Source organism: Papaver somniferum, chromosome 9, assembly GCF_003573695.1.
Source record: "Papaver somniferum cultivar HN1 chromosome 9, ASM357369v1, whole genome shotgun sequence".
Lineage (NCBI taxonomy): Eukaryota > Viridiplantae > Streptophyta > Magnoliopsida > Ranunculales > Papaveraceae > Papaver > Papaver somniferum.
In genome coordinates, this window is record NC_039366.1 from 10,069,482 (window position 1) to 10,094,160 (window position 24,679).

Consider the following 24,679-nt stretch of genomic DNA (forward strand, 5'->3'; position numbering starts at 1 on the left):
CGAGTCCGTTCTTCGTTTTCTTGGTGTTCTTCATCAGCAGCAGCAACAGCAGCAGGAAGCTTGCTGTTCATCTTGATTTCTTGCTCCTCAGCTCTCTTCAATCCTCCAAACTCTCGACAGCCCTTCTAGACAACCATAGCAACATATTTATAGCCAACTTACCCATCGAATCTCGCTCATTCACTCCATATAATTCTCTTTAACTCGGCAGTAAAGAAAAATATTCTTGGGAATATTTTCTTTCCATTCTTGCTCTGGTACGCATAGATTTCCATCCTGGTCACTCTATAAGTGTTTAAACACGACCCACAGCGTTGCTAGAGCCATCATGCATGAGAAGAACACGCTCAAATCTTCTCCAATCCCGTGTCCAACCCGTGTTTCCCTGTTTTGCTTCCGTGAATTTTCCAGCTAATTATGGCCAAATTTGATCGAACCAAAAGCCCAAAACGTGTTTGATAGGGCATAACACAACTTCCTACCAAAAATCATCCATTGAATCGCCCTAGAACATGTTCAAAAATTCCAACAAACATCTGCCAGTTGATATATTTTTTTTCCCGCCAATTTTTGGTTTTTGAATTTGGGAAGAAGATGTCCTCCCTCTAACCAGAACTAGGGTGTGAATAGCAGATGCCTTAGGGGTGACCTGGGGGTGCCCCTTAGAAATTAGGTTACCCCTTATCCAAAAGCGAGAGTCCGAATAACACTTGTCCTCCGGGTGACAAAATCAACTTTTCGAGCCGAATTTTCCAAAAATGTTTATTTCCTAAAAATACATAAAAACACAATATTAGTACAAAAAATAGAGTTCCAACAATAGAGACATTGAGGACAAATTAGACACAAAAATGTGTCTATCTCAGACCAAATATTCGTCTCAGCAGTTCATCTAATTGCAGCATCAATGGTTAGTATAAATTTTTCTGTGTTTACTGTGGATTTGTAGGTTTTCCTTTTTTTTCCTATGATTTAATATTGTACTGAAGAAATATTATAGATTAATTTGTATGATCCTACAATATATGTGATGTAATACGTTTTCTAATTTATTTATCATTGATTCTTACAGATTTGTACTGTACCTGGAAGCAGTGCAGCAAATATGTACTCGAATTTGTAAGCATTCAGATATATAATCGAATTTGTAAGCAGTACGACAGATATGTACTCAGATTTCTAAGCAGTGCGATAAATATGAACTCAAATTTGTAAACAGTGTAGCAAATATGTAATCGAATTTTCAAGCAGTGTACCAGATATGTACTCAAATTTGTAAGCAGTGTAGACACACACGTTTGGTAGTAATGGGTATTATGGACATTTCCATGTTTTAATTAATTTTGGATCTCCGGATAAAAAAAAGATCCGGTTGGACCCTAATATAAATAACTATATGGGTCTAGGACCAAACAAGAAATTTTCCTTCTAGGAAGTCAAAAGGAGTTATTTTTGGAGTTTTTTTAGGGATTATAATTTGTTAGAACTATTTTGTGTATTTTTTGCATTAAAATAATAAAAATGATTTTTTTAGTAAAAGGTTATTTTTGTAATCAACTCCTACATATAAATAAGTATGGGTTGTTCATATATGAAATTTTAATGATGGGTTTCATATATAAAAAAATTGAGAAATGAGCTACAAAAAAAATTCTCCTACATATATAATAATTCATGGGTTTACTTGCAAACGGATGTAGAGGTGGAACTTGGAGTGGAACACTGGTAATGCCGCTATCCAATTGAGCGCTTCCTGTAAATCCATCAAATATGGGAAAAGGAAATTAATTATAACAGTGTTTAGCCTTCCATTATATTATCACGAAAATAGGCAATTGAATACGAGGGTGTCCGAAACTGAAATTTGTTTGCAGAGGCCTAATTGTTTTTGACCGCTTAGCTGTTTGGTAGTACCGCTTAGCCGTGACACAACACAGCACGATATAAGCACGAAGCATATAACAACACTCTTAGTTTGACATGATAAGTTAGAAAAAATGAAAGCTTCATGAAAAACAAAATAAGAAACAATACGAATTTTACAGTTTCATGATTACCAAAATATAACATGAGGAAGGCGGTATAGATATCATTTATGTACAAAATTTTATGTTAAAAGCAAAAATAAAAGAAAAAAAAGAAAAGGGGGAATATAAAGATCACAAGATATGTATATATAATTCACGGGTTTACTTAGAGACAGAGGCGGAGGGGGAGGTGGAGGTGGAGTTTGGAGTGGAACACCGACAACGCCGCTATCCGAATCAGAGTTTCCTGTAAATCCATCATTGGAAAGGAATATTAACTATAACCGTGTTTAAATTCCATTCTATCATCACGAAAGTGATGAATGTGTTGGAAACTGAAATTAACTTGCAAAACGGGATTTGTTGTTTTCGGTAGCTTACATGTGGTAACTGTTGAGATTATTAGTCCCACGTTGTTTGGGCAATCTAAGATCCTGCGATTTATAATTCTATGGCATCTCCACTCATTACCAATTGGTTTTGATTTGGATGCCCGTATTCTAACATGGTATCAGAGCAGGCTATTTGCGACGAGTCTTTATACCGTGCTTTTACTCCGCGTCACCCGATTTATTGTCCACGTGTTTAAATTCCATTCTATCATCACGAAAGTGATGAATGTGATGGAAACTGAAATTAACTTGCAAAACGGGATTTGTTGTTTTCGGTAGCTTAACTGTGGTAACCATTAGTCAATGATCATATAACTGATGCGGAGGTATCAGATGCTTACCGTCGATAATAATTTCAACTAAACCATTTGATGAAGCTTCAATTTCAATTCCGGATTTACTACATCCCACTATTCCATTCTCAACAACAATCGTAGTTAATTCGGTTAAGTTTGCTGAATTTGATTCTTTTGCCCCCATTTTAATTATAAAGTAAGTCCTTGTTTAATATGTGAAATAAACTGATAAGATCTACATGTGTGAAACAATAAGTATTAAAATTCATAGAGTTTCCAATATTTCTCACCTTGAAAGAAGTTCAACATGAAATGAAAACGAAATCATAACGTCTTAATACTTACCAAGCACAAGCCTAAACCGATTTTCTCTTCCTACTGATTGGAGGTTCATAGAAGTTGTATAAAAGGAAACTCCCAGTTTTGCAGTTCCAGACCTCCAGTCTCTCTTCTGTTACAAATGAAGCCTGCAAGCCACAACTATCATTGGAATATGTATATATAGTGTGCCCGGAAGAAAAAAACCCAATAACCAATACATAGCTGGACAAATAAATTGCCGTATAATTATGACATGAACCCCATTCATGAGGGAGGAGCCAGCTATGTCATGCGACGCCTTCTAGTTTTGTGCTTGACTTTATTCGCTGCTGATTATCTATTGTTCCAGTAGGTATGACATATCATCAACGAATTAATTAGTAGAAATACTATTCAGATCCCTCTTTTCCACCTCTCTACGATCTAAACTATATATATCTAAATTTAGAATATTAGCAATTTGGAGTAGTCATCTATAATACGAGTGGCTTTTTTTCCCCTCATGGGTTCACCTAATATTTTTTTGAAGTTGCTAGCTTGGGAAATTTTTCTTTTTTGAGATCGAAGAAAGTTGCTAGCTTGGGAAAGCCTAATATTTTTGAAAAGTTAGGCTCCACATGCATAGGTAAAATTTGCCTGTCCATAGCAAGATTTATAAATCTAACAATAAGCATGACTGATTTCTGGTGTTTCACGACTTGTGATTAGATTAGATACCAACCTCGATTAAGCTAATCTTTTGGTGAAATTTTGATATATGGGTTTTGACCGAAAATTGGATCGAATACATAAGATAAGATCGTCCATCATTATAAATAGTAAATAGTAAAAGAAAAAAAACTGGGAAGCACAAAATAACAATTTCCTCAGAGTCTTATATCCTCGTTTCTAAAAATTTCCTCTTAATGTTCGGTAGAAGACAATTCATAAATGCATAGAAATTGTGTACACATATATCTCACTATCAGACACGTGTATATAAAAAGATACGTGGAAAGCATGCAGGCCAAAACATCAAAACATGATGCGCTACGAAACACCAAATAAACCCCGAGGAGTTACTTTATCGCATCCCCAAAAGAGAAGCTAGGATCAACGGTGGAGAGAAAGTTAGCTGACACGGACGTGACAGGGGCAGAAGAAACTTGTCTGACACGAGCAGACTCCTCAACTACCCGCATTAAACACTCTGAGCATTGTACGTGTCGATCAACCTGTGGAACGAGCGAGGATGCCTCTGCGGGATCAAGGGGCAAACGCAGACCTCTGCGTGATAGACGCAAGGACGCAAGAAGATAAGGTTCCAACGGTCATCAGAGATGGGTCCCACACTCTAACCTTATAAATACCCCGTCTCCACCAAGAGGAAGGGGGATCGGAAGAATCAGGAAGGGAAGGAGAGAGAGAGAGAGTTTGCAAGTGTAAGTTAATCATTTAGAAGAGAGAAACATGTAAACCCAAAAGTCATTCGACTATTCGTGTAACCGTGAAGAATATAGTAAAACAACAAACCCCGTGGACGTAGGCCTTAGTGCTGAACCACGTAAACCTTGGTCTTATTTACATTTCAGCACTTTATATTTATTTAGACCCATGGATCTTTACTTATACGTTTTGTTTTCTTTGCTTGTACTTATATCCCGTGCGCAAACGCCTCGTATGGAGTTGTTAGATGAGGCTATGATAAACCCGAAGGTTTTGAGCCAATGAATCAACACTAGGATATCATCATCACAAATCTCCTTAGATGATGATGATGATTGATTGTGAGCATTCGGATCCCTTCGTGGTTTGAGTGTTCACAATTTGGCGCTAGAAACAGGGTCTTCGTCCCGGTAAAAGATTTATCTTATCCTGTGATTTCATTTTAAATTGGCATATGATTGCTCTGATTTATCAGCTCGGACCGTATAGATCATTTGTTAACTGTATTGTACTAAAAACCCACCTTTTATCTTCGATAAGATTTATTGTTCTAATCCGCGGATTTACGATTTTCTTTAGATCTCATGTGAACCCGTCTCTCTGGGGGGTTTTTCGTAGTTTTTATACTAAGAATCTCCTTTAATAAAACTTTAACCCGTATATTGTAACTTGCATGTATTAATCCTCTCCTGGAAGAATGTATTTCGTCAACTAACCCGCTTCACGCGGATATTCCCGTTTTTCGTTTGAAATGCCTTATGCATAAAGGACGTATTGTGAGTAAAGAAGGCGAGTTTCGGCGAGATTTCATTGTCAACAAAAGGACACGTGATGGAAAAGACGCAGGAAGTAGGAAAATCCAAAGATTTGTCAAAAGAAACACCCAGGACAACCCCGGTCATCACCCGAAGCAAGCAGAAGGGAGATAAAGCTAAAATGACCAGTCAAAGGCAAGATACTGCGGAAATCACTTCACCTATGAACGCTAATTCAGTTGCAGCGGCGTCTCTCAAAGCAGCAGCGACAAAGTACGGTGCGGCTGCGGTAGTCCCGAAGGCTGCAGAGACTAGCAATACTTGCGCCATGAATCAACTTAATCAACCAGGAGAAAGGCTGGACGAATCCAGAACACTCCAACCCGTGCACCTTCTAACTTTTGGAATGCCACCGACAAATGATCAAAATCAAACCATACCGGCGTCTCTAGCACCGCAGAGGGGCACTCACCCCAATTTTCAAAAATGCCAGCAACCGAAACTGAACCCCTTCCACCTTTAGTGCAGACCATGGAGGAGGGCGGCACCATGGCTGTAGTAGCACGCGCTGGGACCCCCAATCAGGGGTCCAACCAATCACACCGACTGATGGCTGAGCTTGAGGAACTGAAGAAGAGCCAGCGGGTTTACGCAGATGTTGTAGCCCTGTTGGCCAGAGAAAATCAAGATTTAAAGGAGCGGATTGCTCTAAGCACGAAGACCAGCCAACAACTTGATGAAGCAAACTCCAAAGCACCAGAGCCAAACCGAGACTGTAGAATCGTCATAGCGGCTAATGAAGACGCGACAAGGGGAAGTAGCGTATCTGACCCGGATTATGACGATGGAGAGTCAGACGGTAACGAACAGAAGAATTTAGGGCACCACCGCGCAATGGAAGAACTACGAGATGAGATGATGGCCGAGATCAGGCAATTAAAAAGTAAACAAGGCGGGGGGAGGTTAGAAGAGGTCATGAGAGAAGCTAACTCCACGCCCTTAACTCATCGCTTGGCCAACACCCCTATTCCACTGAAATGCCCTGTCCCAACGTTCGAATGCTATGATGGATCCAGTGACCCTGCTACACATATTCGGTACTACAACCGTGTCTTAGCTAGATGGGGTCATAACGACGCCGTACTCTGCAGATACTTCCCGTCAAGCCTGAAGGGATCGGCGTTATCATGGTTCGATAATCTGCCACCAAACTCTATCCACTCATACGACCAACTCGCAGAGAAATTCTTAAGAACGTATATGTACAACAAGACTGTAAACACCGGAATGGATAAGATCTTTTCACTAGAGATTGGATACAAGGAAACCACGAGGGAGTACACTAACAGATGGCACAAGATCTGCCAAGCCATAGGAAGCGTGGACCCAGTGGTAAGCATCAATTGCTACAAATGGGTCTTAGACCGAATGAGTCCCCTATTTGTTGAAATTCATGGGAGCGTGCCTAAGAAAGAGAGAGATCTTCGAATAATTATCGAAAAGCACGCTCGACTTGAAGAAATTCAACGGGAAAACCTGAGGGCATATCCGCAGAGGTCTCACCGCACCAATTCAGCGGAACAAACCAATGGGGCCAAAAGGAGTTTCTCAGGGGAGAGACCTCACGAAGATAGGAAGGAACGAAGGGATGAACGAAGAGCAGGTGACCGAAAATTCGAAGATCAAGTTTACACGAAACTCAACGCTAGCTATGCTCGTATCCTACGAGAGATCAAAGGGAGGGAAAACTTGGAGTGGCCATGGTCTAAGGGAAAGCAGCCCCCGAGATCCGAGAAGTCTAAAGATTACTGTGAATATCACTGTTTCAACGGACACCAGACCGAAAAGTGCAAGAACCTTAAAATAATGATCCAAAAATTAATTGATGCGGGAGAGCTCAAACATTACGTACGAAAGGATGTTACCGAGGACAGATCCAAGCGAACCAAACCAGTCCAACTTCCGGAAGGAAACCGAACAATCAACACCATCTCGTGTTCTGAAGCCACAGGACCCTCACTTACAGCGCAGATAGGAAAGAGGTTACGGAAGCAATTCGAAGACCGCTGCGAATTATATAAGGTCGATGGGATAGTGGTGGACGAACACGAAGAATGGATGGAATCTCCTATCATCTTCGATGCCGAGGATATCGAAGAAGATATGGACCATAACGATCCCTTGGTCCTAACACTACCAGTAGCTGGATGTAACCTCAAAAAGATCCTCATAGACGGGGGAAGCTCCGTAAACGTCCTATTTTACGATGCATTCAAACGGATGAAGCTCCATGATGAACAGTTAATGACCTCTTATCACACCATCTACGGATTCAATGGAGCAGCCACGAAGCCCTTGGGAGACATCGTGTTGCAGGTTAACGCAGGGCCCATGAAACTGGAAACCCGATTCAGTGTGGTGGACACCCCTTCCCCCTACAACGCTATTATTGGACGAAAATGGATACATAAGCTCAAAGGAGTTGCGGCAACGTACCACCAATATCTCAGATTTCCAACACCTGAGGGAGTAATGGAAATCAAGGGAGATCGGATCACTACGCGAGAGTGCCAGGCCACTCAGGATCATATCAACAACGAGCAAGAAGAGCAGCGAAAAATCCGAAGAGTAAAAAATCAAGAAACCGCGAAAGAGAAGGCCATAGACCTGTTTCAAGGAAACTACAGGGAAGGGCTTGACGAAAGATGATAATGTCCTAAGCACAGAAACAAGTACTTCAACAACCAGCGAAGAACAGAAACACGCTAAATAGCAATTAAAGAACGTCCCAGTCCTCGGAAACCCGAAGCCTGTGTTCACACCAGTGGAGCCCGTAAAGGAAATCAACATAGGAACGGAAGAAAACCCGAAGATGATCAAAATCGGGACCATAATGGACGAAGGAAGGGAACATTCCTTAACCAAATTACTTAAGGAATACGCGGATGTGTTCGCCTGGAAGCTAGGAGATATGCCGGGGATTGACCCAAAAGTAATCCAACATGAACTACGCATCAAACCGGGCACGCCCCCGTTCAGGCAGAAAATACGAAAAGTAGCTCCAGAGTATCATGAGGCAGTAGAAACAGAACTTCGGAAACTACTAGACGCAGGATTTATCAAGGAAGTCAAGTATCCTACCTGGATCTCCAACATGGTCATTGTTCCTAAGAAAAATGGAGGGGTTAGAATATGCATCGACTTTACTAATCTCAACAAGGCATGTCCAAAGGACAGCTATCCCCTGCCGAGCATAGACAACTGGTTGAAGCAGTGAAGGGTACGAAGAACTGTCATTCATGGACGGATATTCTGGTTACAACCAAGTAGCCCTGGCAGAAGAAGATCAGCCACACACAGTTCTACACCCCATGGCCTTTATTGCTATACTAGAATGCCTTTCGGACTTCGAAACGCAGGGGCAACATACCAAAGGATGGTCGATGCTATCTTCAAGCCATGGATTGGAGGAACCCTAGAAGTCTACGTTGACGACATGCTCGTCAAAAGCAAGCTGCGTAAAGATCACCACCAGGACCTGAGGAATATCTTCGAAGCAATGAGACAGCATCACATGAAAGTGAATCCGGAGAAATGTACTTTCGGTGTCACCTCGGGGAAGTTCCTCGGGTATCTGGTAACAAAAAGGGGCATCGAGGTAGACCCAGCAAAGATTCAAGCCATAGTAGAGATGCCGTCCCCAAAGAATTTAAAGGAAGTGCAGAAGCTCAATGGATCTATAGCAGCGTTGGGCAGATTTATTGCACGGTCTTCGGACAAATGCAAACATTTCTTCAATATTCTCAAAAAAGGGAGCAGGTTCGAATGGACCGCTGAATGCGAGGAAGCATTCCAAAAAATCAAAGAACACCTAGCCTCAATCCCGATCCTGCAGAAGCCAGACCCTGACGAGGTTTTGGCACTGTACATAGCAGCAACAGAGGACGCAGTCAGCGCGGTATTAGTCAAAACCAATACAAAGATAGAACAACCTATCTATTACGTCAGCAAGACCCTCAATTCTGCGGAAAGAAATTATACTAAGATTGAACAACTCATCCTCGCACTGGTATGGGCTACCCAAAAACTGAGAACCTACTTCCTAACTCACCTCGTCAGGGTCCCATGCAAAGCACCATTGGAAGCAGTCCTCAAAAGCACGGGAAAAGTGGGCCGAATAGCCAAATGGAACACCCATCTGGACCAATTCAACATCATTCATGAAATTCAACATTCTCGGAAGTCCCAAGTTCTGGCGGATTTCTTAGCAGACCTCCCCCTTGACAACGACGAAGAGATTAAGGGAATACCAGAAGCCGAGGAAGAAAACAAGGATCCAATGGATATCCTCGAACCTGCGAGTCAAAGACAATGGGAAGTCTTCGTCGACGGATCCAAAAATAAGGAAGGAGCAGGAATAGGCATTGTCATTATCACCCCAACTGGAGAAAGGATTATACAGGCACTTAGATTGGAATTCAAAGAGCATACCAACAACATTGTTGAATACGAAGCTGTCGTACACGCCCTCCGTATAATAATAGAGATGGGGGTAACCGATGTAAGGCTGACAAGTGATTCGCAGCTTGTCATACGGCAAATAGGGCTCGAGTATAATGTGTACGATGACACCCTCTCAGCTTACATGGCCTTGGTCCAAACATTGGCATCACAATCCCGAACATTAAGTTCCGGCACTTATGCGAAGGGACCTCAGGCACGCGGATGCCCTAGCATATATATCATCCATGCTGAGGGAAAAATGTCGAAGCTATTAAAATAGCAAGGGTATACGAGCCTTCGATTGCATCTCAATTCTCCTTCGCTACCAATCAAGATACAGTGGAAGAAAATATTGAAGACCAGGTAGGAGAAGACATCCATAATGACTTTGACGAAGAGGATATCCTGTCAAGAGCAAATCAAGACGAAGACTTCAGCAACGAAGATGACTGGAGAGTGACAATCCATGCCTTTCTCGAAAAAGGAAGCTTACCTGCGGATCAGAAACAAGCTAGGAAGATACTCTCCAAAGTTGGAAGATATGATCTTCGGGATGGGGTCCTGTATAAGAAATCCTTTCTTGGACCATTACTACATTGCTTGTCCCGGAAAGAGGGGCATCGAATTTTAAATGATATCCATTATGGTGACGCGGGGAATCATAGCGGCATGAGATCACTAGTTGACAAAGCAAAAACGCAAGGATATTACTGGCCGACAATGATACAGGATGCCGCGAGGATGTCCCGACGATGTGAAGAATGTCAGCGCTTCGCAAAAAAGATCCACGCGCCGGCGACAATGTTAAACTCCGTCGATAGCCCGTGGCCATTTGCAAAATGGGGCGTAGACATCGTCGGGCCCTTTATCGGAGGATCAGGGAAAAGACGATTTTTGATAGTAGCCACGGACTACTTCAGTAAATGGGTGGAGGCTAAGGCCTTGGCCAGGATCAGAGCGTGGATGTGTTTACTTTCATATTCCAGAACATCATTTGCAGATTTGGTATACCCGCTGAAATCGTATCTGATAATGGCAAGCAATTACAGAGGAAAAATATAGACATGCTCTTCGATACTTTCAAAATAAGAAAGAACAAGTCCACCCCCATATACACTCAAAGCAACGGACAAGCGGAAGATACCAACAAGACCCTCGCCCTTATACTCAATACGCTCACGGGCTTCCCGCAGACTATCACGTGTCCACAACAGTGTGCCATTAAATAAAGCACGATCATGGTTGTACAGATTTTGCATGTCGACCATCTGAACATGCCTCGCGCGTCATACCTCATCCCGAGCATCCCATTTCTTGGCTTCATTCTTAATTTTCTCAACCAAATCTCTAATACGAGATTTTTGCCGAGCTCTTTCGTTTCGAAGCCATATCAGCTCGGGGACGCCACCCACTGGAGATAGGGTGGGGAGACTCAGACAGAACAACTAAGAAATAGAGGAATGACGACATAATGCGAGGGAAAAAGAACCAAACCTGTGAAAGTTGAAACTTGGCTGCGAGTTTTCTCTAACTCAGCGCGAACAGCAACAAGCTCGGAACGAAGACCGGCCTCTGCTTCACCCATCTTCTCTTTCTCCTTGAGGTTTTTCTCAGTTCTTCTATTTCGACCTCAGCCGCAGATAATTCCTTTTCTCTGTGACGAAGCTTAGCCTCGAGCTTCAGAGATTTCGCTTTGAAGAACTGATACAGCACGTGGTGACAGTGCTCACTCCTCATCATCTACACATCAAGATGACAAACATTATTTCACCGAAGCATTCGATTGTCACGAAAAAGTATGTACGAAAATTTACCTCCAAGACACGCTGCTGCGGAAAGCCATATTGATACCCGTCGGCGATGGCCATCATATCTGCAACGGAAGTAGGAGGCTCCGGCACAAGGGTAGCTTCGGGAACACTCAAATTTTTTCCCCAGGCTTCAGACACCCGCGCCTTAGAAGACATCTCCATCATGCGACGGGTATACAGTAGATTCCTTTTCCCCAGCAACAACAGGGGCGGGATGACGGACAAATAGAAGATTCTTTTCCTTGAACCAATCCATGATGGCGTCCTCCCTCAGACGTCGGCGACTGTGGAAGATTATCAGCAGGCGCATCAATGACCGATTTCCCCTTCTCTGACACGGCCCCCTCAGCACAAATGTCGGCATGCTCCTCCGCGCCTACATGCGCAGCATGCTCCTCCGCGCCACCATCTTCAACAGTAGCGTCTCCATTACCATCACCACCAAGAACATCCCAATTATCATTGGGGGAAAGTAAAGAGAAGTCCTCGGGAAAATCGAGGGCATCGTCAAAGAACTCCCCCGTGGAGTACATCCGATCAAAAGAAAATTCTTGAGAGGCGGGAAGGGTATCCGCGACATCACCAGCAGGGACAGAAATGTCCCCAATAACAACCATCAGCCACCACGGCTTTGTTCCTTCCTTCATCACCAACATGACCAAGACCTCTTCTTCGACATTGATAGGGGAAGTACCAGTACGTTCCTCCCCATCTGTAATCTCCTCATCCTCAGCAAACTCTTCGTTCACTGGACTAGTAACTTCTTCTTGGGCCTCAGCCTCGCCCATCACAATAGTAGAAGACTGCTTCGGCTTAATCTTTTTCTTCTTCAACACCTGAAAAACAACACCACAAAAAGAATTATTTTTCCCGTCAGATGAATTTCTAAAAAAGAGAAGCGCAGCTAGAATCCGCGTACCTGAGCAGTTGAGGTATTCTTCGGTGGAAGTATAGCACCAGAACCTTCCTCCTCGTCTCCCTCTACGACGTCAAGGGCATAAGGAAAATTCATACCCGCAAAGTTCAAACGCCAGGGACAGAAATCTCCATAACGAGCAGGAGGAGACTCGCGTGGCTTACTACTCTCGGTAGGCCGCCAACCGCGGGGACCAGGAATCCAACCGTAAGCCCACGGACCAACTATTTCGATAACGGTGGCGTGCCACTCGTAGTCATGATCGCGCTTGATCCTCTCGCGCGCTGGGAAGAGTTTCCGATGACTAGACCCCTCCGTGCCAGGAACATACTTCAGCTTGGCATCGCTGACCTCATTTAACAGACGAATCTCGCCCCGAGGAGCAGCGAGATTCCGAAGGCTGACACTCCACGGCTTGCGGTTCCTACTATTGACGTAATCACCGAAGGAGTTATTGAAATTCTCAGGAGTATACCATTCCTTCTCCGCGGGATTGGGGACGTAGCAAGTCATCGACGTCTCCCCCTTACTCCGCAGATAGCACTCTTTCAGGGCGCGGAGATAATTACCCGATAGTTGGGATACGGAATGGCTGTGAGTATTGGTGGAAGAGCCTTCACGACTAGCGAGCACGTCATAGTAGAAGGAATCACCTGATTTGTACAACGGCATCATAAGACCAGCTTCGAACGCTCCAACCGTCGTTAACAAATGAAATTCATCGAATTCATACTTTGAGATAAGCTCATAAGTAATATCATCCTCAGGGGCATAGAAACGAACCCCGAAGGCTTGGAGCTCATGCTTTTCCTTGAATATTTCGAGATCAATATGCTTGAAGGTTACTTTTTTCTTACTAACCGAGACACTACGTATCAAGGGGGCAGCCTCATCCTCCTCGGCGGGGCCGGATGAACTAATGAACGCTTCAGAAGCTTTTCTCTTCACCGGAGGATTCTTTGAAGATTCAGCCCTCAGAACTACACCCTTCGTATTCTTCCCTTTAAAAGTTGGAGGGGACCGCAGATGATGCTCGGGCACTAACGAACGTAGAGGAGGAACGTCAAAAGCAACATCACGAGGCGGAGCCTGCGCACTCCTAATATCATCACGAGGACGAGACGCTGCGCGATCGAAGACTCTTCGGGAACCAGAAGGATTTGTCGGAGGAATCTCTTCCCTAGAAGACGAGGCCTTCGCTCCAGAAGAAACTCGACTCCGACGAACATCATCTTGAGACTCTCTACGCGAAGGAGATCTCGATAGACCAGAACCAGGAGTCTGAAAAGTAAGCCGCGGACGGTTAGACATGGCTGCGAAAAGATTAAAATCAAGAACAAGTTACACACATTCAAAAACATTACCAAAGATCAAAAAACCACATCAATAGCAATACACACACGATAACGCAGAAACCCTAAAATTAGTATACATGCTCAAAATTTCATAAAATTCAGACCCTCAAAAACTCAAATACAAGCAATACAGGCTTCCTTGATTTAAGATAAAGAACAGGGGAAAATTAGTATGCAAGCATCAAAAGAAGTTCTTCATCACAAACAAGGAACGACAGTAGCAGAGAATTTACAAATCAACACAGCGTAAAACAGTGGAAACAAAGAAAAGAAAAACTTACCGGCAAAAACAGTAGCAGAAGAAACAAACAGTGGAAACGGGCGTGATTAATGCTAAGGTGCAGAGAATTTAAGATCACAGGTTCAATGAAGACTGACAGAGAATTTAAGGTCACAGGTTCAATGAAGACAGACAGAGAATTTAAGGGCTGAAAAACAAAGAATGAAAACTGAGAGAATGTTTAGGAAGAATGAAATTAATTTTCTTTCTCTCCTTAATATACCCGAAAGAAAGAGAAGGAAATTAATGGAGGAATGGGAAACGTGCCCGTTACATAAGCAGTTAATGCACGAATAAAAGACGTGCCCAAGTATCTAGGAGAAGTTATTAGGAGTGAGAAGAATATGCGACGATAGTTTTTCTTCAAGGCACCCATTAGACATTCAAGCCCGAAGAAAAGGGGCAAATTGTGTACACATATATCTCACTATCAGACACGTGTATATAAAAAGATACGTGGAAAGCATGCAGGCCAAAACATCAAAACATGATGCGCTACGAAACACCAAATAAACCCCGAGGAGTTACTTTATCGCATCCCCAAAAGAGAAGCTAGGATCAACGGTGGAGAGAAAGTTAGCTGACACGGACGTGACAGGGGCAGAAGACACTTGTCTGACACGAGCAGACTCCTCAACTACCCGCATTAAACACTCTGAGCAGTGTACGTGTCGATCAACCTGTGGAACGAGCGAGGATGCCTCTGCGGGATCAAGGGGCAAACGCAGACCTCTGCGTGATAGACGCAAGGACACAAGAAGATAAGGTTCCAACGGTCATCAGAGATGGGTCCCACACTCTAACCTTATAAATACCCCGTCTCCACCAAGAGGAAGGGGGATCGGAAGAATCAGGAAGGGAAGGAGAGAGAGAGAGAGAGAGTTTGCAAGTGTAAGTTAATCATTTAGAAGAGAGAAACATGTAAACCCAAAAGTCATTCGACTATTCGTGTAACCGTGAAGAATATAGTAAAACAACAAACCCCGTGGACGTAGGCCTTAGTGCTGAACCACGTAAACCTTGGTCTTATTTACATTTCAGCACTTTATATTTATTTAGCCCCATGGATCTTTACTTATACGTTTTGTTTTCTTTGCTTGTACTTATATCCCGTGCGCAAACGCCTCGCATGGAGTTGTTAGATGAGGCTATGATAAACCCGAAGGTTTTGAGCCAATGAATCAACACTAGGATATCATCATCACAAATCTCCTATGATGATGATGATTGATTGTGAACATTCGGATCCCTTCGTGGTTTGAGTGTTCACAGAAATTCTTATGATGACGAGGTGTATCTTTTTGCAGCTGTAAGATCACCTGAGATTTGAAAGAAAATCAAAATTAACTAATAGCCGACAACATAATTAAGACTGACAGAGATTTTTATTCTCAAAGAATAATAAAATATTACTAACTCTGTAATTATTCAAATCTTTTACACGTTATTTACACCTTGATTTAAGGATTCAATAAGTGTTCGAGGTTCGTGAATTCTTCCATTAACAATGGTGATGCACGTTATAAAACCAAAACCTACGCAGGAGTCTCTCCCTCTTCATTATGTAGTATGACAGGCGTAAATTGGACAGGGCCTGCAGGACGGACCCAATAATACAGCAGGGATGGACCCAAATATTATTATTGGTTGGGGCTAAATTATTGAATAAGTCAACGAGATATTAAACGCAAGGAGAAGTCAACGAGATATTAAACGCAAATTAGCAAAACAACACACAACAAGAAGGGCTTTTACTAGAGGCACCATAATATTAAATTAAGAGATTCTATATTTTCTCGTCTCTTACTTGGTCTTCTATATTTATTTTTATAGGTTTGCAGTAAGAGCCAAGTGTATTGAGTGTAAGCAAACCATGGATGGAATGGTATATGCCCAGCCAATATCGCATCAACAGTGATCTTCGAGTGGGTGAATCTCCCGGAGGCTTTAAACAGAAAGCTAAGCTTCGCAACACTTTCATCACATTACTTGGTTTGATGCAGGATTTCTTGTTTCCTTTGTTGCACTCTAGAAACTTACTATCTCTTGATAGCCGCTGCAAATGCACACTGAAAACATATGGCCTTATCTTCCTTGATAATTGTCTGAGTTATATTTTTCTTTTGAAATGAATGATCTTATTATACAAAATACAGTTTTCATAATATAATTTTGTTTGTTTGCGCAAAGTCAATACATAACATTAACACGGTCACCTCTTAGTGATAGCAAGTAGCTAGTATCCAAATTAAAGATATGCATTGTGGACTTTATTTGGTTGGAGATAGCATCTTGGATATTTTGTGGCACCATAGAAAACTGTGGTACAGTGGAAAGCATTGCCTACATAACTTTGGTAACTCAAATGAATAACAACAGGCAAAAAGAGCTCATTTTGCCAGTGAGGATACAGGTTGAGTTGATTGGATTGTGTACGATCACCATTGAGGTAAAAAGTATTTGTTTGATTAAAAGAGTGATTGCGTTGTGAAGAAAAGAGAGTTTACCTAGATTTACCACATAATTCCACTTTAAGAGGGAATGGAGTATGCTCAATTCCAAGTTTTGTTCCAAAAATGATAAAATTCATATCAACCCAACAAATGGACGACTTATAGGGGTACAAAACATGCAATACTAGGTAGCAGTGGGCTTCTATCAGTTGGCACCGGGGCTACAATAAAATTGCTGCAGCAAAGACAGCGTACTAAAAAAAATTGGACATACGAGGGGGCGGGCTAAAGCCCAGTTTAGCCCCCTCATAGGACCGTCAGTGGTTTATGGCACGTCACAACACATTAAAATTCGAGCACAGTTGCACAGCATGGCACAATACGTGACCTGACACAGCATGGGAACAACACGTTATCTTAGTGTGTTGTGCCATATAAATAGGCACATTGTCATGGCATAGCACGTGGCACGTGTAAGCGCACGGCAAAGCACAACACGCAAAGCAAGCACGTCAAATCATGCGTAAAATACAACGCAATACATCATATTTCATGTATATTTTACAAAAAAAATCTTTATTTTAACCAATTTTTGACATTTTATTTCCGTTATGCGGATTAATTTCTATAATAATAATACATAACTAACTATATGAAAATATCTACGTACTTTGTCCCTCTTGAAAATTTTGTCCATGATCAACACTTGGCATGGAGACAGAAAGAAGTAACTGTAATTCTATAAAAACTGCAACATGGGTACAGAATAACTCATAATCATGTTGGACAATTGGCAAGAAAGCATACCTGTAGGGTTAGACAATTGATGTCAACAATATGGGACGCAGAAATGAGAAAAGCATTTTTATGAAACAAGTACGTGCTGGTGGAATGAAACAATCGGGTCTTCTTGTCTGACTCTGGGAGTTTTTCAACCACTGAAAACATAAGAGAATATTGTGTTATCAAATCAAATTGAACTAAAGAATAAAGTAAACACAACACTTGTAGTTAGCAGACTAATTCGGTTACCAAAAAAAAATTGCATCGTAACCGAACTACATATTTCAACAGTTCGGTGAGCCATAAAAATTATCGACAAAACCGAACTCATACTTAACTTTTGAAAATTTTAGTTTGGTTACGAGAGTTTTTTTTTTTTGCGAGCACGCCGAACTACATATTTCAACAGTTCGGTTAGCCATAAAAATTATCGACAAAACCGAACTCATTCTTAACTTTTGAAAAATTTAGTTCGGTTACGAGAGTTTTTTTTTTACGAGCACAGCGAAGTACATATTTCAACAGTTCGGTTAGCCATAAAAATTATCAGCAAAACCGAACTCATTCTTTCAAAGGAAAATTGAGTTCGGTTACGAGAGATTTTTTTGCGAGCAGATCGAACTATGTAGTTCGGTCACCAGATATTTTTCAATTTTTGCAAGCACACCGAACTGTTCTTATTTTTGGAGTTCGGTTAGCAATTCTGGGGTTACACAAAAAATTCTCTTAGCCGAAATATCTACTGTAACTACCATTTTCAATGGGTTTTGATAATTTCTAATCGATTTCTTCAACAAATAACGAATTGAAAAGAATGGGTATGAAGGAAATTACCCGCGGATTTGCATTTCACTTGAATCAGACTTCTTGGTTGTTGTTGGATGATTGATTTTTCCTATATGTGGGAGTCCTGGAATCAATCCTGGAAGTCTAGGCGTTTGCTTGGCACGCATTACTAATAAAGATTGATTAATCGACGATGAATTTTTTTCGAAGTGACGATTAACGTCGATGTCTACGAAGAAGAAGAAGAAGAAGAAGAAGAAGAAGAAGAGGAAAAGAAGAGAAGAAGAAGAAGACGAAGAAACAAAAGAATAAAATCAGTTTTGAAACTGATTTTTATCTTTTAATTTAGGTTTTAATTAGTGGGTTGGATTAGTGGGTTATCAGCGTTAGTTATAACCTTAATTAAAATAAGGGCAGATTAGTCTTCCCTAATCTTTTAGGACACCCCTTATGATGTAGGGTGGACATTTGTATCACAAAGTAGTCCCCCTACCTTTTTTGAGTAGTCCCCAAAAAATCGTTCCAAAAAAGTGGCCATAAAAGGGACTCCCTCCCTTCAGACCCTACGGGCCTTCCGGTCGGTCGGCGCAATAAGAATTGAAATCACTAAGACAAAATAATACGTCACTAATGTGGATTACATAAATCAAAGGGAGAAGAGATTTTCGCAGATATGCACCTAGGATATCCACCGAAACAGGGGCGGAGCTAGTCCATTGCATGGATGTGCACTTGCACCCGGTCCAGCTGGCTCCAAAACCCATTTTAAGCTTTTTAAGAAATTTTTTCATATATAGAAGCCTGTTTTTGCATTTTTGTATCCCTAAAATTTTTGTTTGCATCCATAGCAAATTTCTGCACCCCTCCCATGATTTTTGACTCCGCCCCTGCACTGAGATCCTTGCTTCCGTAGCATGCTAGTTTGATTCTCAAGGCTATGAGCTCGTTTCCTTGCCGTCCAAAAAGAAAACTTAAATATCAAAGAATCGATCATGGAAATAATCAAAACGAAATTTAAATAAAAAATTCGATTAACAAAACCAACATAAAAACGTATTCTTTATTGATCAGAAATACGAGAAAATTCCATGGTATCAAAACTTGGAGCCACAAAATTAGAAGCAGTGAAAAGGTTAGATAACAATAAGATCTCAACTCATCTTTGATAACCTCTTTCCCACAATAGCAAAAAAAAATATTACCAAAACCCTATAAAACCCGAATTCTTAATACAAATCTAATTTCACATATAGTTTAGTTTCAATAAACCAAGATTATATTAATAAAAACCTCCAATTTACAAATCTCACTGCTATTTTAGGAATTGCATCAGACAACTGTCTAATAAATCTTGTTTGTAAAAGTAAAGCTAGAAATTAACACTCAAAATACAATGCTTTTGCCTTTTATATACTAATCTTCCCATAATCCCATAGCCTTGACAACAAAAGCAGACCCAGCAACAACAGCAGCAGCAAAAATTGGAGGTACAAAATAATCCATTCTAGATTTTACAAACAAATGAGCAGGAAAACATAAAACTTCACCTGGGTTATCAATTGGTACTCTTATGTAACCTTCTTCAATCTTACATGACCCTTGATTATGTTGTTGTTGTGTTGAAAACGATGAAGTTGGTGATATAGCTGACATGAATGCAATTTCAGGTGATAATGAGGATATTGCTACTGTGATTGTTAACAACACAGTCCATACAAGTGCATAGATTAACAGTGGATGGTTACTTGAAAATCTCTTTATGAACGAATATAGACTCATAACTTTGAAGATTGTTTGTGTGTATGTTCTTGATTTGTGGGGAATTAGGGTTTTATTATAGGAGATAAAAACCTAATCTCTAATTCTCAACTACTTTTGTGGTGTTTTTGTTGGAGTTGATTTGGTGTGGTTTTGAAAACTAACTCCCCTTATAAAATCAGAGCAGTTTTGTTTTTCGAATTGACGAAATTGCCCTTGATTTGTTATGATGATTACTGACTAGAAACGCTTATTATGTGAAAACTGCTCCTCAGAGGTTTAACTTGTTGCTGTTAATTAGGTGCAATTATTAGGTTCCACATACAATGAGAACATGCCATTTGTTCGCCACTTACTGGATAGATGCGATCTGACGTGTTTTCATCCGTTTCGCACTCTTTCTTGTGTGTTCGGGGCCTGTGCAGGCGGGTACCAGAAATGCTGTGCAACCTATATCATTACTATGTCAGATATTGAAAACAGATTTTCCTAAATCCAGTTAGCAAAGCTGGAAATGAAGTCGCTAATAAGAAGTGTTCAAGGTGAGGGGTGATAATCTATATTCCTTGTGCTGCCACACCTTGGTTTCTTCCTCGGTTGATCTGGTCTGAGGTGCAGAGGGACTGATGCCTCTCCCCCTCCGGCCAACTTACAGGCTTGCACATGAGTTCGTTGTTTTAGAAAGCTGCGTTGTAGAACCTATGAATTGGGATGTGGATGCGATCAATCACAATCCTGCCAGCCGTCCTTAAAATCCTTACCTGTTTAATACGGCTCTCTTGAATTGCTTAAGGGCCACCATCTCATGTCTTTTTCTTGGACCCAGAGAAGACTCGAAAGTCTCTTCCTCAGAGAAACATAACTTCCTATGTTTATTCATGTGGAATTGTCAATGACTTGATTCGAATATAGGGACAGCCACAATACGTTTCAAACTTCAATTGATCAGAGAGACGGGCAAACAAAACAATTCTTTCTTTTCTTGTTTTTCTGGTTTTGATTTGTTTTCTTACATGACAGAACAAGGAAACACAGCCACTTGAATCTCGAAGGATAAAAACATAAAAAGATTCTTCTTAGTGACGCACATGACAACACACTTTTTTTTGGCATTGAAGCATTATGTTATCGAGATACTAAGACAAAGACCGAGATGATGAAAAAGCTTTCTCTAAATGCAGAGTGAGAAAGAGAAAACAAACCACGGCGAGGATAAGAGCAGCTATCATAATAATTATCATTGCCTGCAATGTGATGTGCGGATACAAGAAGAACACGACTGCAATTGATGCGCTCTGCCAGACTTTGAGCTGAGCAAATGCACCTTCCTGCATCACCAGTTACCCCAATAAGAACATTCTTCATTAGTAAGTCATCTACACAAATCCCAAAACAGAAAATTGTACCAAAAAAATAGACATGGGGTAAAACGCTGATACTGGTATCCATTGTTCTTTCTCAAATACTGCCAAAGTAGTGCATGATACTAGTTACACTAAAATAGTTCTGTCCACCAGTAAGTTTCAGAAAAATAGACAGTTAGAAAAACAAGTATATATTCCACTATGGGAAAATGGGACAAAATCTAATAAAGCTTTAGTAGCTGAACTGCCCTAAATCTCTTTACGAAGACTACATCATATAAATGTTCAACTAATGGGCTATTTAGAACAACAGGTAACACTCTGATGGAGCTAAACTAGACTATTTTATAAAGGATGTCCTCCTCAAGGACTGCTTTGTCTTCTTAAATCAAATTAAGATCAAACTCACAAAGTGTACTGAATCTACCGATGGTAATCCCAACTGATTCAAACTTGACAGAAAGTTAACAAATGTAACATTCACAAGTTTATCAAAATCAAACAAATACCGTGTCATTTTTGAAAAGGATTCCAAGCAATGCATTCAGCTGTGTATTGAATACTGAGTCTCCAACTCCCAACATGGCTGCCATAAGAAGTGGGTAAACATAACCAAGAAAACCAGAAGAAGCACTGCATCACAGGAAAAACATAGCCACCAAATTCATGTCAAACACACTCAGAGCTAGATGAATTTCAGATAATTTTGGTAAGGTATGGGTCCGCCGGATATGCACCTGTAACCCAACAGAATCCATAAAAGGACAACAAGCTGAACAAAAGCTCCAGATGCAGTAATCAGTGTAATTGAGGAGAGACCCGATGTGAATCTCCCAGCAACCAATGAACTCTGACACAATGACCACCTCCATAATTAGATTAACCAAAACCACTTCAATCACCGGATTGATTAAATCAGCAATGTTTTATCTATATACAGTATTAATACTTATTAGGCAGGTTTGAAATTGAGGTTAAACAAGTCAGCCTCTGAACTTCATTACTCGACCGAATAATTCATTCCTATCAGATTAGAGAACTTACAATTGCACCAAAAACTCCATACAATGCCATTGAACCGCCCACACCTGACACACCTAGTGCTGGTTTGACAATCTCCTTAGTGAACTCAGCCCTGACACCGAAACGGCAAACAAAAAGGAAATTTATGAGAAAAGTATTGGGTCTATTGAATAATAATACACAAGATTTGCGCATACACCAGGAACTCACCACACGAAAGCTTGTTGTAAGCCTGAATACGCAATTAGTGGGATAATTAACAGCATTCTCTTGTCAAGTAAAGGAGCCACAACCAGATCCCAGAGAAAAAACACAGATTCACAGAAACTGGGAGAAGCTTTTGGTGTTAAGAGATCTAGTCCTTCATTGTCTCTTTTGTTCAAGAAGCACAGCAGTATGGAACCTAATGTCAAAAATCCGAGGAAGACTACAAACAATAAGGTAGTTCCACTTGTAGTTCCTTCCTGTACAGATTTGAGACATACCAGTATTCATCAATTGATATAAGAAACAACGTAAACTTCATCAGCATATTGGCATGTGACAAACAACAATACAGCAATGCAATCAAAATGCCTGGATTAATGGAGATTGCAATTTAGTCTTATATAAAGTATCGATGTGTTATTATGTACGAAGAGCATAAATGATTAAACACACCTCGCCATCTTTCAACAAAGCTAGCGAGATCAGATTTCCAACAAACTGCATCATCAAAAAAACCACAAAAGCAAGTCAATGACATAATTTACAGAATAGTAGAACACCTAGTAAATATCTTAGACCCTGTAAGCATGTTAAAAATGCACCTGGTGACTTGCAAAGTATCCAAAAAATACTCCATTGAAGCTTCCAATGATCGTTCCTTCATGCAACTGGTAATCTTTGGCATGGCTTCGTGCAGTAGAAGTGAGATAAGTTCCCTGGAAAGCAAAAATATAGGTTCAAATTCTAACGTCCACAAAAGAAAAACATATAAAATCGAGACAGAGAGACTGAAAATGCCAGACAACCTCTCCAACCCAGATAATTGAAGCACAGAAACCAAGGTATAAAGCTGCAGGAACCATTGAGTACCTGCAGGAAAAAACAGTTAATAAATTGACTCGTGCTTATTGAAATACATAACATACAGATATCAGACACAGAAATATATATCCGTAACTGTACTAGCCCAGTTGCCCTGACGAATTCTGGGTTCAATTGATCAACATAACCTATACCTGAACCACGTTATAAAAGGTTGGGTGTCGAAGTTACTATAATTTACTAAAAGGATGACATACAGTAACTTACACTCTATATCACACTAAGAGGGTCAGTACCTACCAGCCAAGCTCGTACAGTATATGAGAAATGAGACTTTACTAAAATACGTGTCTGACGAAGTTTATATTTTGTCCAGTTGTACCCCCACAAGCTTAATTTTCTCAAATAACATATCACCAGAATGCTTGTCCAGATTCAAAAATGAACAACATACGGCAACCAGACTCAATAATACTCATTCAAGAGCCTCTCACAAATCAACACACAAAGTCAACTTATTCCATAGCACCACAATTTATCAAGAACAAGGACATCAACAATCAAAATAACATACTCACCAAGACGGTATCAAATTGGCAGCCACATATAACCAATATCCAGTACTACCCAGAATCAAAGCATTCTTCGACGACCCCAACATCCTAACTGTAGTGGATGCAAATAACGAGAAAAAAGTAAACGATACATACAAAATCCCCAATGTTGTAGTCCCCAAATCTTGCGCCTGAAACAAAAAAACAATAACAAATTCAGCAAATCCCCAATTCTAAACTCTTCAAATCCATGAAATTTCGAAATAATAAACCCAAATTAGTGGGATAATCAATCACTTACAGTATTAACAGTACTCTGGAGATTCTGAGCAGCTCCATAAGCCAGGAAAATCAACAAGAAAGAAGAACTCAAAATATGTACATCTCTTGTATGATTCTTCAATGATGAATTCGTCTTCTTCCCATCAGAAACAACCAACGGAGCTTCTTCGTCGCGGTGAGAATTCATCGAATCATCCATCACTCTCTCAAATTCTATCACTCACTCTTACCAACCAATCAAGACGACTAAATATACACAGTTTATCTGATTGATTAGCCGGCTAAAATCATGAATTAACTGATAAAGATTAGCCGGCTAAAAATCAAGATTTTGGGTTTCTTCCTATCAATCACTGATTTTCAATTACAGAAAGATCCCAAAATTCATCAAAGAGATGGTTAAACAGAAGAAAACAAATACGAAGAATAAAATAAATTTAAAACTAAAATAAGTAAAATAATTCAAATGATTGGATTTTGATGTTTCAACGAGAACCCGTTTTAGGGTTTTTCTTTTACCAGGGTGATTTCCAATTTGGCGCGGTTTGATTTTAGCTAAGAGTAGA

The 24,679-nt window shown here is 40.7% G+C and overlaps 2 protein-coding genes across 3 annotated transcripts; both read right to left on the reverse strand.

Moving 5' to 3' along the window:
• Positions 1–16,792: 16,792 nt before the first annotated feature.
• LOC113313796 lies at positions 16,793–20,311 on the reverse strand. Of its 2 annotated transcripts, XR_003342050.1 has the most exons (4): positions 19,651–19,786; positions 18,783–19,053; positions 17,342–17,472; positions 16,793–16,922 (listed from the first exon to the last, which is right to left on the reverse strand). XR_003342050.1 is itself a non-coding variant. In XM_026562581.1 (3 exons), exons 1-3 carry the CDS (start codon positions 19,880–19,882, stop codon positions 16,860–16,862), a joined length of 426 nt encoding a protein of 141 aa, XP_026418366.1. In that variant the 5' UTR covers positions 19,883–20,311; the 3' UTR covers positions 16,793–16,859. The 2 variants fall into 2 exon arrangements, 1 of the variants encoding a protein (XP_026418366.1); XM_026562581.1 differs by lacking the exon at positions 18,783–19,053 and having other exon boundaries at positions 19,651–20,311.
• A 506-nt stretch (positions 20,312–20,817) lies between these two features.
• On the reverse strand, positions 20,818–24,656 carry LOC113310112 (UNC93-like protein 3). The gene is made up of 10 exons (XM_026558684.1): positions 24,133–24,656; positions 23,856–24,022; positions 23,262–23,325; positions 23,058–23,171; positions 22,909–22,953; positions 22,459–22,712; positions 22,270–22,360; positions 21,963–22,075; positions 21,735–21,858; positions 20,818–21,189 (listed from the first exon to the last, which is right to left on the reverse strand). Exons 1-10 carry the CDS (start codon positions 24,310–24,312, stop codon positions 20,998–21,000), a joined length of 1,344 nt encoding a protein of 447 aa, XP_026414469.1. The 5' UTR covers positions 24,313–24,656; the 3' UTR covers positions 20,818–20,997.
• Between the last annotated feature and the right edge of the window lie 23 nt (positions 24,657–24,679).

Bases quoted from the DNA above. Each gene is read 5' to 3' on its own strand.
- LOC113313796 (XM_026562581.1), bottom strand. From the start codon at position 19,882: ATGAGTCTATATTCGTTCATAAAGAGATTTTCAAGTAACCATCCACTG. The intron at 17,473-19,650 runs GTGAAGTTTTAT...TTATGTTTTCAG, and splicing joins AGTACCAATTGATAACCCAG to TGGTTGAAAAACTCCCAGAG. The intron at 16,923-17,341 runs GTATGCTTTCTT...ATGCTGTGTCAG, and splicing joins TCAATTGTCTAACCCTACAG to GTCACGTATTGTGCCATGCT.
- LOC113310112 (XM_026558684.1), bottom strand. From the start codon at position 24,312: ATGGATGATTCGATGAATTCTCACCGCGACGAAGAAGCTCCGTTGGTT. The intron at 23,172-23,261 runs GTTGTCTGGCAT...TTTGCTTTCCAG, and splicing joins CAATTATCTGGGTTGGAGAG to GGAACTTATCTCACTTCTAC. The intron at 22,954-23,057 runs GTGCATTTTTAA...TTGATGATGCAG, and splicing joins GATACTTTGCAAGTCACCAG to TTTGTTGGAAATCTGATCTC.